Consider the following 14,016-nt stretch of genomic DNA (forward strand, 5'->3'; position numbering starts at 1 on the left):
CAAAAGCAATTCTTAGTTGGAAAGGCATGTAAAAAAAATTTCTTGGTTTTTAAAAATTCCATCAAGGCAGCCTTTACTCTAGTTGGAAAAACCAGCTCAAACTTTTATGGATGAGGGAACTCATAAATGAATTTCTCTAGGTGTCAATTTTGAAGGATGTCTTAGAAAATAATTTTGTTCACAGTAACACACTTATTCTATCCCATGCTTTCAATATGATTTGTTTACTGACCGATTTCCTCCACCCTAACTCTCTCATCTAATCCCTCTGATCAATTTGCCTTTCTTTAAGTATCTTATACTTGCCACTAGCAGGGGTGCTTTTGAAATGCTCCTGTTGTAGCATCCAGTTGACAGCCTCTCTTTGGTATGGTCTCAACACAGGCGTCAGCGCAGGATGCTGGACATCCACTTGGATGGACCGAGTTTCTTGCTGATGTGTCTGCTTCACAAAGTGATAGAGCTCATCAATGTCCTGTCCCTCTGGCTCACTATCGGAACCTTCCTCATCCTCTTCCAACACATCTGTATATCCAAGAACAAGTGTACTCAGAACAACAAGATCTACATTTATAACTATAGGCAATTCTTATTCCCAGAACATACCATGTACTCTCCTGACTTTGGGGCTTTGCTTAGTGTGCCTTTTGACTGATCACAAATCTATGCTTCCACCCTTCAAGATAATATAATTGATACTTTTTTCATGACATTTTGTTTTCCCTGATCAGAATACTCTCCTCTGTATTATGCAACACTCTTATACATTGGATATAACAATACATCGCAATCTTTCTCGTAGTATAATCGTTTGTGCTCATTCATCCCTTCCCCACTGAACTGTAATGCTCTTTGAAAGCAAAGGCTGTCTTTTGTTTTTATAGCTCCTCAGAGCAGCCAGCATGTGCTATGCACATCGCAGATGTTTAAACCTCTGAGGAACTGAATGTGAATATCTATTGCAGTTTGTAAAAGAATAATTTATTTTACTTTTACAACATTAAAAAAATCCACAGGCAGACAATTTTCCTACATCTAATAAGACAAAGTTTCCCATTCTATTTCTTATGCTAAAAAAGGATAGGTATTTGGTAACAGCAGCAGCAGCCAATTAGGAGACCAAGGGCTTACGCCACCAATACAAATTCATAAGAATTTCAGATTCATTTGTTGGGCACAATTGCCCTGTGGAAAAAGATTCATGCCTACAATGTGAAAAAAAAAACAAAACAAACCCTCAAACTCTTGAAAAATTTAAAAGGCCCCTACTGCCAATGATTTATTACTGAATGGTTTCAAACAGGCCTACACACATTTGTAGGACGTACCTCACATGCCTTAAAATAGAGACTGTACCACAAAATACACAATTAACTTTTTTCAATAAAAATTATGTCCTTTTAAGATTTTCAAAAGTTTACAATAAACTTTACATGCTTGGCTATTTCTGTTAGTGCAGATGCATATTATTAGTAATTAAATTTGAAGTTTTCCTTTGAAAAGTTCCAATTTTATTATTTTTAAAAGGCAGAGTAATGGACTCTTATCATAACTCTGAAAAAGTTCTAGATGTACTTCAAAGCATTCCTTCCAATTCTGAAACCAGTGATTTTCCTTTTTTTATGTCTTTACCATGCAAATGATTTACTATTATTAGTATTATGAAGCTTTGCAAAGAATGTACTGCAGAAAAACAACTCAATAACCAAGCTTAGAAACTGATTTCCCAGATATCCCAGTATAAAACTGTTCTGATTTGCACCAGAAATAAGGCTGACCCACCATGAGCAGGACTTGGAGAATCTGAGCCGTTTTTCCAGTCGTGCTGATGGGCTGCAGCAAGCCATCCACACTCTCCCTTGGGAACCAATGGCAGACAACTCTGAAACTGCAGTCCTGACCAAGGATGCAACTTCTTGCCAAGAAACAGTAGCAAAGTTAACTGGTCTTTATGGGAAGCAGGCTCTTGAGATTATTTGTCAGACTGCAAAGGAGAGGTGGAGTAAAGGCCGGCCAAGAATCTCTGGCCATGACAAAATAAAAAAACAAAAAAAACAAAAAAACACAGCAATAATGCAAAAATTCCAATCAGCTCAGATCCCTTTATATTCTGCCTATTGATGCCATCAACATTTCTTGAGTACACACTATAAGCTAAGCATATTATTAAGCAAAAAAAAAAAGACAAAAAGTATAGTAGTGGGGGCATTTAAGATAAATATAATTTTGTCATATAGCAATTTTATGTTGGTTGTTCAATTTTATTATGGTTTTATCAGCTGTTTTTCTGGTTGTTATATACAGGATTTGGGAGAAATCCACAGCTCTTCAGTAGCAGCAGTTTTAAAGTTTACTTTAAAAATTACCTGGAATAATAAAATTGTATAGTTTTTCCATCACTCTCTTCATGAGTTGATTGAACTTTTTCATTCTTGAACTTGCATCACTCAGAAAATCTGGTTTTGCTAGGCCAGCTTCCAAAAGATAAATTCCAACCTACAAATAATTAATCAACATTAAAAAGTTTTGACTGTACTACACCATTTTTTATGACCATATAAGAAACACATTTTTAACACCATCAGTTTTAAAGGTATTCAGAGTATTTACCCCACAAACTCTAAATACACATCTACCAAATCTCAGATATTTCCGCTTTCAATAACAAATTTATTTTGCAATTTGAGTGCTTACTATGTATGATGCACCATTTAAGTAGCTAGAAAAAAATATTTCCCTACTGGAACCAAACCTGCAAGCTTGTGATGAGAACACCAATTCTACCTACCAAGTCAATGATTTCCCAGCTAGATGATCATCAGAATAATCAGTGACGCTGGTTAAAAATACAGATTCCCCAAGAAGATTCTTAAGCATAGATAGGTTTTACTAGATGGTAAAGCATCTGCCTGCAATACGGGAGACCCAGGTTTGATCCCTGGGTTGGGAAGATCCCCTGGAGAAGGAAACGGCAACCCATTCTAGTATTCCTGCCCGGAGAATCCCAGGGACGGAGGAGCCTGGTAGGCTACAGTCCATGGGGTCGCAAAGAGTCGGACACGACTGAGTGACTTCACTTCACTACTAGATCAAACACTAAAATGTTCAGGAAAATAGGCCCTGATTAAGGTTGTACAGCTTGACTTTGGTGAAACAATGTAGTATGAAGCTTTCCAGTCAAAATACTTGAATTTTAATACTGGCGTTGATATTTAACAGCTAAAAGAACAAACGAAATGATTGATTTTAACCCAAATGTTGTCATTTGCAAAATGGAGAGACAACTATATGAGATAGCCCACCTAGTATAATTTTAAAAGTTCCTAATGGTAGATAATCAACAAACACAGTTTCCTTCATTTCCCTGTATTATGCTGGGCCTGATCCATGATCACTCAGAGTCTCATATTCTTTCAGTAAAGAACAAAATTCAATCAGCATTACACTGGAATAAGTGGCAAAGAGTACTTTTCATTATTATTTATATTCTGCTCTGTGTTTGCTTAGAGATGCCTTGCTATTGCAGCAGTAAGTGTTTAAATATTTATAAAAGTAGGGTTAGGGAAGACAGAAGAGATCAAGACTTGATGTGGGTGAGAAGTGGATAGAACACAGGCATACAAACCACAAATTCTTAAATCTATTTTTAACTTGAGCCACAATTTGTGGCACTCACAATCACCAGAGAGGGGATGCTAGGTTGCAGAGTTTAACTGTACAGGGAAGAATTAATTACAATCTAATGCTTCTAAATTTTCTCCTTTCCTTCAGTCAATTCTGAAGCTATAAGTAGGGCTATTGATATAACTGCTTTTTAGTGTGAGAAATGTATAACACACATGTATGATGTTTTCAACTGAACAAAAGTGAATTTAACATTTTAGAATTCAAGTATTGAATCAAGTATATTCAAGTATATTTCAAGTATTAGCATGAAGACATATTAACTTGCTTTATAGTTTTTGAAGTACATTTACATTACCTCCCCTGATTTTCAGCAGTTGTATGAGGTAAAAGGAATGAGTATTATTTACATTTCATATGGAAAGAAGCTGAAATTAGAGTCTTTAAACGAGTCGCAAAAAGTTACTTGGCTAGTGAATAGCAGAGCCTGAAATGAATCATAAATTTATTCATCCATTTGCTAGAAATCTGTTTAGTATTTGGTATTCTACTGGGCTGTGAAGATTAAAAAAACTTCATAGTTGAGTGACGGGGGGGAAGGTCTAAAATGGAAGTATACCACAAGCGATCAAGGCAAAAATAAGCATGTGCATCAGGTATTATGGGGGAAGAGCACGTAACACCATCCATGGAGTTTAAGAAAAGATCTCCCCAGATGAAGTAAACCCTGAGCTGCACATTGAGGAATGACCAGGAGTTCTGAGGGATGAGGAAGCAACAACCCAGGCAGAGGGACGTATTAGAGCGAAAGCACAGATGCAGAAAGACATCAGGGTGTATGCAGGAAACAAATCAATTTGTAGCTTCTGGGACAGAATAAAAAGCAGAGTGATAAAGAGTTGAGAAGGAGACAGATAAAGCTGGAGGAGATAAAGGCCTATCAAAGGAGAGACTTATATGCCTGCTAAGTCACTTCAGTTGTGTCCGACTCTGTGCGACCCCATAGATGGCAGTCCACCAGGCTCCCCCATCCCTGGGATTCTCCAGGCAAGAACACTGGAGTGGGTTGCCATTTCCTTCTCCAATGCATGAAAGTGAAAAGTAAAGTGAAGTCGCTCAGTCGTGTCCGACTGTTAGCGACCCCATGGACTGCAGCCCACCAGGCTCCTCCACCCAGGGGATTTTCCAGGCAAGAGTACTGGAGTGGGTTGCCATTGCCTTCTCCAGATTATAGTTAATTCTGTAGGCATAAATAGACTAGAATTCCATTTGCGTTCGTATCATACCAGCCCAGAGACAAAGGAAATGAAAGAACTGAAAAGGCAGTGACTAAAGGATTGCTACTGGAAAAGAAAGAGATAATGAAGATCCAAACAAGTCGATGAGAGTAGAGCTGGAAAGGATGAATCAGGAAGACCCCAAAGAAGTACAGCCTGGAAATGACTGGCTATGATATATAAAATATATATGTATATATATTTTTATAGTTATTGAATGCCCCCAGTGAAGTGTACTTTGACACTTAATAATGAAATGCTTATTGCTGGCTCTATAGGGCTTCCTTCTAAGTTAATTTCAAAATGGGGTATCCAATGCAGAAGAGACTTACAGGACACCACATAAATTGATACCTTGATAATGTTATTTTCTTCTGGTTTTTGGTAAAGTTTTATTCTTTTCTTCTTTTGCAGCCATTCCAAATCTTCTAACATTTCACTGCTGAAGGACGACTCCACTTGAATTCCCTTGTCACAGATACTGACTGGCTCATTGAGTCCTCTTTCTTTTTTCTCTATATTTTCACATCCTGAATGAACATAGATCAGGAACTGATTGCTCAACTTGGGACTCATCAGTGTAAAACTCTTTTCAGAAAAATTTTCAATTAAACACTGTTCAGGAAGAAGCTGAAGAGTGAATTCTCCTAGAAATGCTTTCCAGGAATTATCAAAGTTATAGGGAGAAATTACAATATTCAGCTTTACAGACAAAGGGGAAAAAATGCCACCAGTCTCTTCTTTATCAATTGATTTTGAGATGCTCACGGCTTTGGAACATCTCTTCTTTTCTCTGTGAGCCACTTCTTCCTTTAGACTGTCATCTAGGATGATGCGGTGAGCAGGAGAGGGGTCCAGACCTGGGTAGGATTGCTCATCATCAGTTAAGGTGAGAGGTTCATTCCTCCTGTCCTCATGCATATTCCAGCAAAGCTGCTGTTGCGTTTCCTCATCTACCCTCACTGGGGGAGCACGTTTCCGTCGGCTGCTCATTCTCAAGTTCTCTTGGTAAATGTGAACCCTAGAAGATAAACACAACAGCAGACATTCCAAGAGAGGATTTTAGTATTAAAATAGTCCCAGATGAACAATTCAACATAGAATAATAATCCCACACATAACATGAAATCTTTAAAGAGATACATAAAGCAATGGATAATTGTTTATAATAAGTCAAATACAGTTATGGAACACATTGACTATAATCTCTTGTATGACACAAATCCTAATGATTTTAACGGTCTTTTTAGAGAAATTTAATATAGACAAATTTTTGTTTATAATAAATTCTAAAAATACATTTAATGAGTTTTAAATACATATAGGTAAATCTCTCAAATATTCTGGAAATGCTTATTTGAAAACTTTTAGTAACACTTAAACCCATATAATCACTACAGGATTTAATTTTGTTTTATAATTCCAAAGGGTTAACAAAACTTCACTTCTCTAAACATATATTCTTTTTCAAAAGAGGAAGATGAAAATATGGAAATGTATTTCTTTTTGTGAATTAGCCGATAAAAAGAGTAAGAGGATAGCTAAACGGAGAAGGCAATGGCACCCCACTCCAGTACTCTTGCCTGGAAAATCCCATGGACGGGGGAGCCTGGTGCGCTGCAGTCCATGGGGTCGCTAAGAGTTGGACACGACTGAGCGACCTCACTTTCACTTTTCACTTTCATGCATTGGAGAAGGAAATGGCAACCCACTCCAGTGTTCTTGCCTGGAGAATCCCAGGGATGGGGGAGCCTGGTGGGCTGCCGTCTATGGGGTTGCACAGAGTCAGACATGACTGAAGTGACTTAATAGTAGTAGTAGAAGACAAGAAATAAGATGGTGCAAGATAGTAATGAGGGGAAATAAGGCAGAGACAATAAAAGAAAAGAATTTAAAAATATAGGAAAAAAGAAAAGAAAGCTTTTCAATTAAGTTCAAAGTAGCCTATATAAGGCAGGCCCTAAACTATATATATATATATATATATTTTTTTTTTTTTTTTAAGTCACTTAGTCATGTCCGACTCTTTGTGACCCCATAGACTATACAGTCCATGGAATTCTCCAGCCAAGAATACTGGAGTGGGTAGCCTTTCCCTTTTCCCAAAAGAATAGCCAATTTCTATATGTAACACAGAACTCAGAGAAGTTAAATCATACAGTCACAATGATGGTTGGTGCCTAATTCAATGTATTCCAAGCATGTAGCTGAAAAAAAAGAGAAAGGAATGTATAAATAAAATTTGGCTTCAAGTGCAGTTTAATATTCTCAGTAATCTCACTTTTTAAATAAAATCCAGCCAGGTACTGGATGAGTCCCCAGTAAGTATTCAATACCATCCTGTATTTGAGGAGAGGATATAAAAGTAGTATAGATCAAACCACGGTATTTAATTCAGTACAAACATCAAGCTGCGTTTGGTTTTGTGGAGACAAAATCAGCACACAGAGCAGTCTACGCTCCTCTACCCCTGCTAACAACCCATTCTCAATTATTCTGCCCTGAATCTACCCCTGTCTAAGATAATATAAAATGATGGGACATTTCAGCTGTCCAGAAACTTTTAGGTCTTTGTGAAGAATGACACAGAAGGGATCAGAATGGAAAGCTAAGTGACAGCGTGAATGTGTTAGCACAAGACATGAGAGCATCACCAAGGGGGCTGCCATGTTTAGTGGTGGGGCTGGTAGTGGTGGGACCTGGTAGTGGAACCTAAAGTGGAGACCCACAGCACAAGAAATGTTAAATGAAGTACTCAAGGCAGAGGAAAATGATATTAGATGGAAATTTGGACCTACACAAAGAAAAAAAGCATGATGAATGAAAAATATCCGCATAAAAATATTCTTTTTCTCTTGTTTTTACACTCCTTTAAAAGATAATTAACTTTAAACAAAGTTGCAAACTTCTTATTCTTAAAACTGTCAAGTCTTCATAAAAAGAGAAAATAGCAGAGATCTGATGAAAGATTTATATGTGAAATATATAAATAACTCTTGCAAACCAGTATTTAAGAAACACCTTATTTAAAAAATGGACAAAATTGCTGTCATTTCACAGAAGATGATCTCTAAGTGCCAAATAAACACATGAAAATATCCTTACCATTGTCAGTCATTTAGTGAAGTTGCTCAGTCGTGTTCGACTCTTTGCAACCCCATGGACTATAGCCCACCAGGCTCCTCCATCCATGGGATTTTCAGGCAACAGTACTGGAGTGGGTTGCCATTTCCTTCTCCAGGGGATCTTCCTGACCCAGGGATCGAACCCGGGTCTCCTGCGTTGTAGGCAGATGCCTTACCGTCTGAGCCACCAGGGAAGTCCCATGTCAGTCATTCAGGCATTGCAAATTCAACTCATAAACCACAGTGAGAAACTACATATCTAGTAGAATAGTTAAAACGTTAAAGACCGAGGACACAGAATAACTAGAACTGAATTCTCAAACATTCCAATAGGAAAAGTTTGTCAACTTCTTACAAATTAAATATATATTTTCTGCACAGCCTATTAATCCCACTCACAGGTGTTTACCTAAGAGAAATAAAGAACACAGAATCATAAAAAACCTAAACTTGAATTTAATACCAATTTTGTTAATAAATGCCTAAACCTGGAAACAACCCAAATGTTCATCACCTGATGAATGGATAAACAAACAGAATGTTACTCATAATAAACTTAACTATTGTTACATATAACATGGATGAATTTTTAACACATTATACTAAGTGAAGGAAGCCAGATGTCAAAGACTATATAGTGCCTGATTCCATTTATATGAAATTCTAAAGAAAGTAAGAATCTAGCGTTAGAAAGCAGATTATGGTTTCCAGGGGTCAGGAAGTGGTAAGAGGTGTGACTGACAGCAAAGAAGCAGAAGGGAAACCTTTGGGGTAACAGAAATGTTCCACAGGTGATCACATGCTTGTCAAAATTCATCAAATTGTTTATATAAAGTTGTTGAATTTTATTGTACGTAATTTATCTTAATAAAACTGATTTAAAAGGTAAAAACAAAAAGCACGTATAGAAGGGAATTAAAAACTCTTAATAGCTTTATTTTAATAAACTTGAAATGTATTGATACAATACATAATTTACTAACAAATTGTAATGAGTAAAGTTGGCCCAATAAATAGAAAAATCTGAATAGGACAATAACCATGAAACAAACAAATAGTATTATTTATCTACCTAAGATCTACCTCATTTCCTGTTGACAGAACCTTTCTCTTACTGAGGAACATGTTAGCTTTGTGACTTAAAAGGAGAGTGGTTTCCTCAACAGCCCCAAAGAAGTTGTTTGTGTAGTCCCATAAGGATGCCGACAGCTGCATTTAACTTTAAGAGGTAGTATTTATGTTAAAAACAAAAAGATTTAAACTCAGCTCTTCATTCTCCCTAGCCATAGTTCAAGTGCTCAAAAGCACTGTGACCAGAAGCTACCGTAATGGACTGACAATAATCGAACATTTTCATAACTGCAAAATGTCTATCAAAAACTGCTGTGTAAGTTAATCACGAGAATTCCATTCCCTTAATCAGTGCTTGGTTTATGAATATGGCGGTGGCGGTCTACAATCAACCTCCGACTATAGTTAACTACTTTTCAAGCATCTTATCTCCTCAATTACCTTGGATAAGAGATCAGAATGATATAGAAAGTCCCTAATAACCTAAGTGCTTGCCTGCGTCCAGTTCTCCTCAGAGCACAGGTTGGAATATGAGAATTGAGTCAGTCTACACCAGTTTATCAGTCAGCCACCATCATAAATATGGTGTATAACATATCACCCAAAGCTCTGCCTGGGGACAGCAATCATTTATTTTCACAGATCTGCAGATTAGCTTAGGATTGGCTGATATAGGCTAGGTCTCAGGAAAAGCCACTTGGCTCTCCTAAGTATAATCATCCTTCTCCTCGTACCAGCAAGAAAACCCAAGAATGATATTATGACAGTGACTGAGGAGTAAGAGTGCAAATCCAATCACACAAGTACTTTTTGGCATTTGGTCAGGGTAAAAAAAACACTAAGGTTCCATGGGCCAAAGCAAATTCACACAGATGGACTCAGTCAAGAGATGGGGACATGGGGAGGGAACTGGGCCAGTTACACAATCTAGCTCACTAACCACCATCATATTAGTAACATGGTGATGATGGAATCATTAACTCTAATGGCCCCCAAAGCAACTGGCTATAGAATCTCACATCTGGCAAAGCAATGTGGCTTATATGAGAGAATGTGAGTTTGGGGGTCCTAAATTCTAATTCTAGCTTTGGCACTTAGAAATTATCTAGCTTCTCTGTGTATGTACAAGAGCACAGCAACTGAAATTTAGCATATATTCAGTAAGTGGTAGTTGCTATTATCATCACCCCGAGAACACTATAAACTACACTTTACAATAACCAAACTTTAAAGTGGCAGGATGGGGAACTATAGATCAGTGTGTTTCAAACTTGACTGAACACTAGAACCACCTGGGGGAAATTTTCAAAATCCTGATGCCCTGGTGCTAGCCCAGCCAATTAAATTATCATCTCTGGGGCAGGGCCCAGGCACTACCTCCATTATTTTTTTAGGTTCCCTTGGTGATTCTTCCCTGGTGGCTCAGACAGTAGAGTCTGCCTGTAATGCAGGGGACCTGGGTTCAATCCCTGAGCTGGGAAGATCCCCTGGAGAAGGGGATGGCCACCCACTCCAGTATTCTTGCCTGGAGAATTCCATGGACAGAAGAGACTGGCAGGCTATAGTCCAAGGGGTCACAAAGAGCTGGACACAGCTGAGCGACTAACACTTTCACTCTCACTTGGTGATTCTAGCATCCAGCCAAGTTTGAGAAACCTTGTTATGGATAGCTAGCTGCCTACAGAAATCCATTTCTTTCCCGGCAAAGTACAGCATAGATGGGAAATGTCTGCTCATCTGGTGGTGCATCAGTAGTAGTCCCACGACCAGTCTGAGGCCATCAATTGCAAACAGAGGTTAATATGTGCCCTTTCTATTACGACGGTCTTGTAATAGACATATTGTTGAACCAGAACACTTTCCTTTTACTCTTTGTTCTTTTCTCTGGTAACACTCATCCTCATGCAGTATCTTCTAAATTATATATACCACTATAATCTGCACATTCACTCGATGTTTGCTTCTAACTTGATTCTTCCAATGTCACAGTATTATCAAAGTATTTATCAATTACAACGATAAGTTCAAGAAAAATAAATACCACAGTTTCTAGCAGGCTCTCCTTTCAGTCAGTTCTCTACTGAGCCAACATTCATGATCTGCCTTCTCTTTGCCCCACTACCCTGTTTTGGTTAATGCGCTTTTTTTTTTTTTTTAGGAGACTTTTATCTAGGGATAATTCTTGAACCAAAGAAGATTAAATTATTTGATCAAAGCTACTCAAAACCATAATGTTAACTGGCAGCTAATGTCAAGTCCCAGTAAAATTCCATGTATCTCTAATCATATTCCAATTCTAAATCCTTCTCCTTATTTTCCTTATACCAGATGAATCTTCTTCTTCCCCTCCTTAAATACCAGTGTTTGGGTGTAACATGATTATATATCACAGTTTCCTACATGAACCACACTTTCACTCTCATTCCTTTAAATACCTTTTGCTTGAAATGCCCTTTCATGCTTTTCGGCCTATCAATATCCTAATCTCCCACAAAATGTTCCACGACCAGGTATGCTGAGTTAAGGGCCTCTCCTTCTTGATTCCAACTGCTGCAGTGTTCTCAGCTGTTTGACTCTGAACTACTCGAAAGCTGGGCAGGAACAGTACCCTATTCAGCACTGTACTCCCAATGCCGGGTCAGGGCCAGAATGGAAATGATATACAAAGTAATGTGAAATAAAGATCTCTAACTCTGTGAATATTCTCTCTCTTCTCAAGGACTCAGAAGTACTTTTACTCAAATTTCTTTTTGGACGAAATCTCACTCAAACACATTCAAACAGACTACAGGTAGTGTGAAACTACTCCTTACAATTTCTGGCCCAGAGTGAAACAGAGAAAACTGACTGATCCGTGTCTTTAACAGAAAACAAAGATAGACTGCTGGAAAAACAAACATAAAATGTTAAGTTACTAAGACAATACAACAAATGGATATCAATTAAACTTATTCAGATTTCCCCCCCTCCAAATTACTATCTCTTCATTAAAAGATAATTGCCAATACTGAATGATATAGAACAAACCCGTGGTAGGTCCTGATTTAGGCTATCCAGGAAAATAGAGAGTATATACACTTGAGATATCGCACTGCAAGGTAAGTCTTATGCAAGTGAAACTCAATCATTACTGATGACTGAGAAGTTCTCAATGACCTAGCATTACCACAACCTTTTTCTTAGTGATAACCCCAGCAGGTTGACAGTATTTTCCTCTGCAGAACTCTAAAATATAGTTAGTCACAGATACTTATAAAAGGCCTTTTCACCAGCAGATTCTATTCCCCCAAATCTTTCTAGCCTGAACTCTTAATAACAGATTTAATAATCCTGTAAGTACAGTTCTTTAGGCCGGACAAGAAGAGGATATATATAACTAGCATCCTTCAAACCATTTTATTCTCAACTGCCAGCTTATTGGCTAAGTGGATTCTGTAAACTCTAGGAAGTGCCATGTTTTGCAATACAGAACATTTATCCCACTACTGCTCACTTGTATCTTGCTTCCAGCATGATTTCTCATCATAAACCAACTAGCCTTTCTGGTGACGGTACCGGTATCATGGATCATTTCGATTCATGGGAGTTTCATCATTCTTGCTATCACCCAAAAGAATAATTGAAAATAGCTCTAATACAAGTATTTTTGTTTATTAAAGTCACAAGTTAATTCAAACAGAAGTAGTGAAACTCGCTCAGTCATGTACGACTCTTTGCGAGCATGGACTATATACACAGTCCATGGAATCCTCCAAGCCAGAATACTGGAGTGGGTAGCCGTTCCCTTCTCCAGAGGATCTTCCCAACCCAGGGATCGAACCAGGTCTTCCACAATGCAGGCGGAAAAAGGAAAACACCAAACATGTAGGGTTTTTACTTCATTGCTAAGGTCAAATCTCTTAGAAAAAAGGCACAAAATCACTGTTTACTAATCCTGTTTATCTGACAGTGACCGTCAACCATCAGAAAACATATCTTGGTTCAGAAAAGTAGAAACTATCACGGAGTCAAAAGGCACAAAATGCAAGGCTGGTTTTGAATGCGAATGTAATTAACCTGATTCCTGAGGTACCTGAGAACTTTAACTCAGAGGCCCCGGCCTCCCCTTTACTACATTTACAATCCCGCACACCAATAAGCTAGGCGCTGCCCAGTTCCACTCTCCAGGGGCATATCTGAGGAGAATGGTGATACCCACTCAGTTTTCTTCCCAAAGACTCAAAAGCGGTTTGAGGAGTCTGAGCAAGGCTGTCAGCGCCGATCGCTCCCAGCAGGCCGGGCAAACAAGCTCCCTGGAGGCAGAGGAGCGAGACCAAGGGCCCTAGGACGCTCGAACGAGACTCCGTAGGCCCCAGTCCGCGGGGGGAAAGCAAGCCTCCCTTCCGCGGCTCCTCTTCGTCCCGGGCAAGCCGCGGCGGTCCCCAGGCCCGCACGTCTGGGATGGGGAAGGGTCGGGGAGACTCGCGCTGCGGCTCCCCCTCAGCCTTTTAGTTTCCCAGGCTTCAAAACAACGGAGTCGTCCCTCTCTCAGACCTCTGTATGCGTCCAGAAACGCCTTCCGCCCCCGACCTCTGACCCCTGACCCTCTATCACCCAAGCGCCTACCTAGACTGTTTCTCCAAGCCCCTAGAGCCTCTCTGCACCAAGGCCCAGGGCCCTCTGATGCCCCTGCAGGTCCCGGGCACGCATTCGCTATCCACTGAACATCGGCCTGAGGTGGGCACGCGCGCTTTATGCTGGTTTGTGTTGGGGTTCCCGGGGGGCCCAGAAACCACAGCGCCTAGATGCCGGGCGCGCGCTGGAGCGTGGGGTCAAGGTGAACGCGCACGTCGGGACGCCCCGCCCCTTTTCTCCAACCCTAGCTTCATGAGTCTCTTCTGCGCAAGCCCACACGGTTAGAGACTCTCGAAAGATACCGT

At 39.3% G+C, this 14,016-nt stretch overlaps 1 protein-coding gene across 4 annotated transcripts in view; it reads right to left on the reverse strand.

Annotated features, from left to right (window-relative positions):
• The window catches only part of SHPRH (SNF2 histone linker PHD RING helicase), a 91,672-nt gene extending 77,768 nt beyond the window's left edge, over window positions 1-13,904 (reverse strand). For 2 of the 4 annotated variants that reach the window (XM_059889925.1, XM_002690300.7), the window contains exons 1-4: window positions 13,703-13,904; window positions 5,256-5,922; window positions 2,367-2,496; window positions 307-525 (exon numbers count right to left, since the gene is read on the reverse strand). In XM_059889925.1, the coding sequence (XP_059745908.1) occupies window positions 307-525; window positions 2,367-2,496; window positions 5,256-5,894 (988 nt within the window). In that variant the 5' untranslated portion in view covers window positions 5,895-5,922; window positions 13,703-13,904. Of the gene's footprint in view, window positions 1-306; window positions 526-1,782; window positions 1,973-2,366; window positions 2,497-5,255; window positions 5,923-13,295; window positions 13,645-13,702 lie in introns of those variants that run through there. The other 2 variants (XM_010808665.4, XM_059889926.1) reach the window with 2 other exon arrangements.
• Between the last annotated feature and the right edge of the window lie 112 nt (window positions 13,905-14,016).

Source organism: Bos taurus, chromosome 9 (assembly GCF_002263795.3).
Source record: "Bos taurus isolate L1 Dominette 01449 registration number 42190680 breed Hereford chromosome 9, ARS-UCD2.0, whole genome shotgun sequence".
NCBI classification, from domain to species: Eukaryota; Metazoa; Chordata; class Mammalia; order Artiodactyla; family Bovidae; genus Bos; species Bos taurus.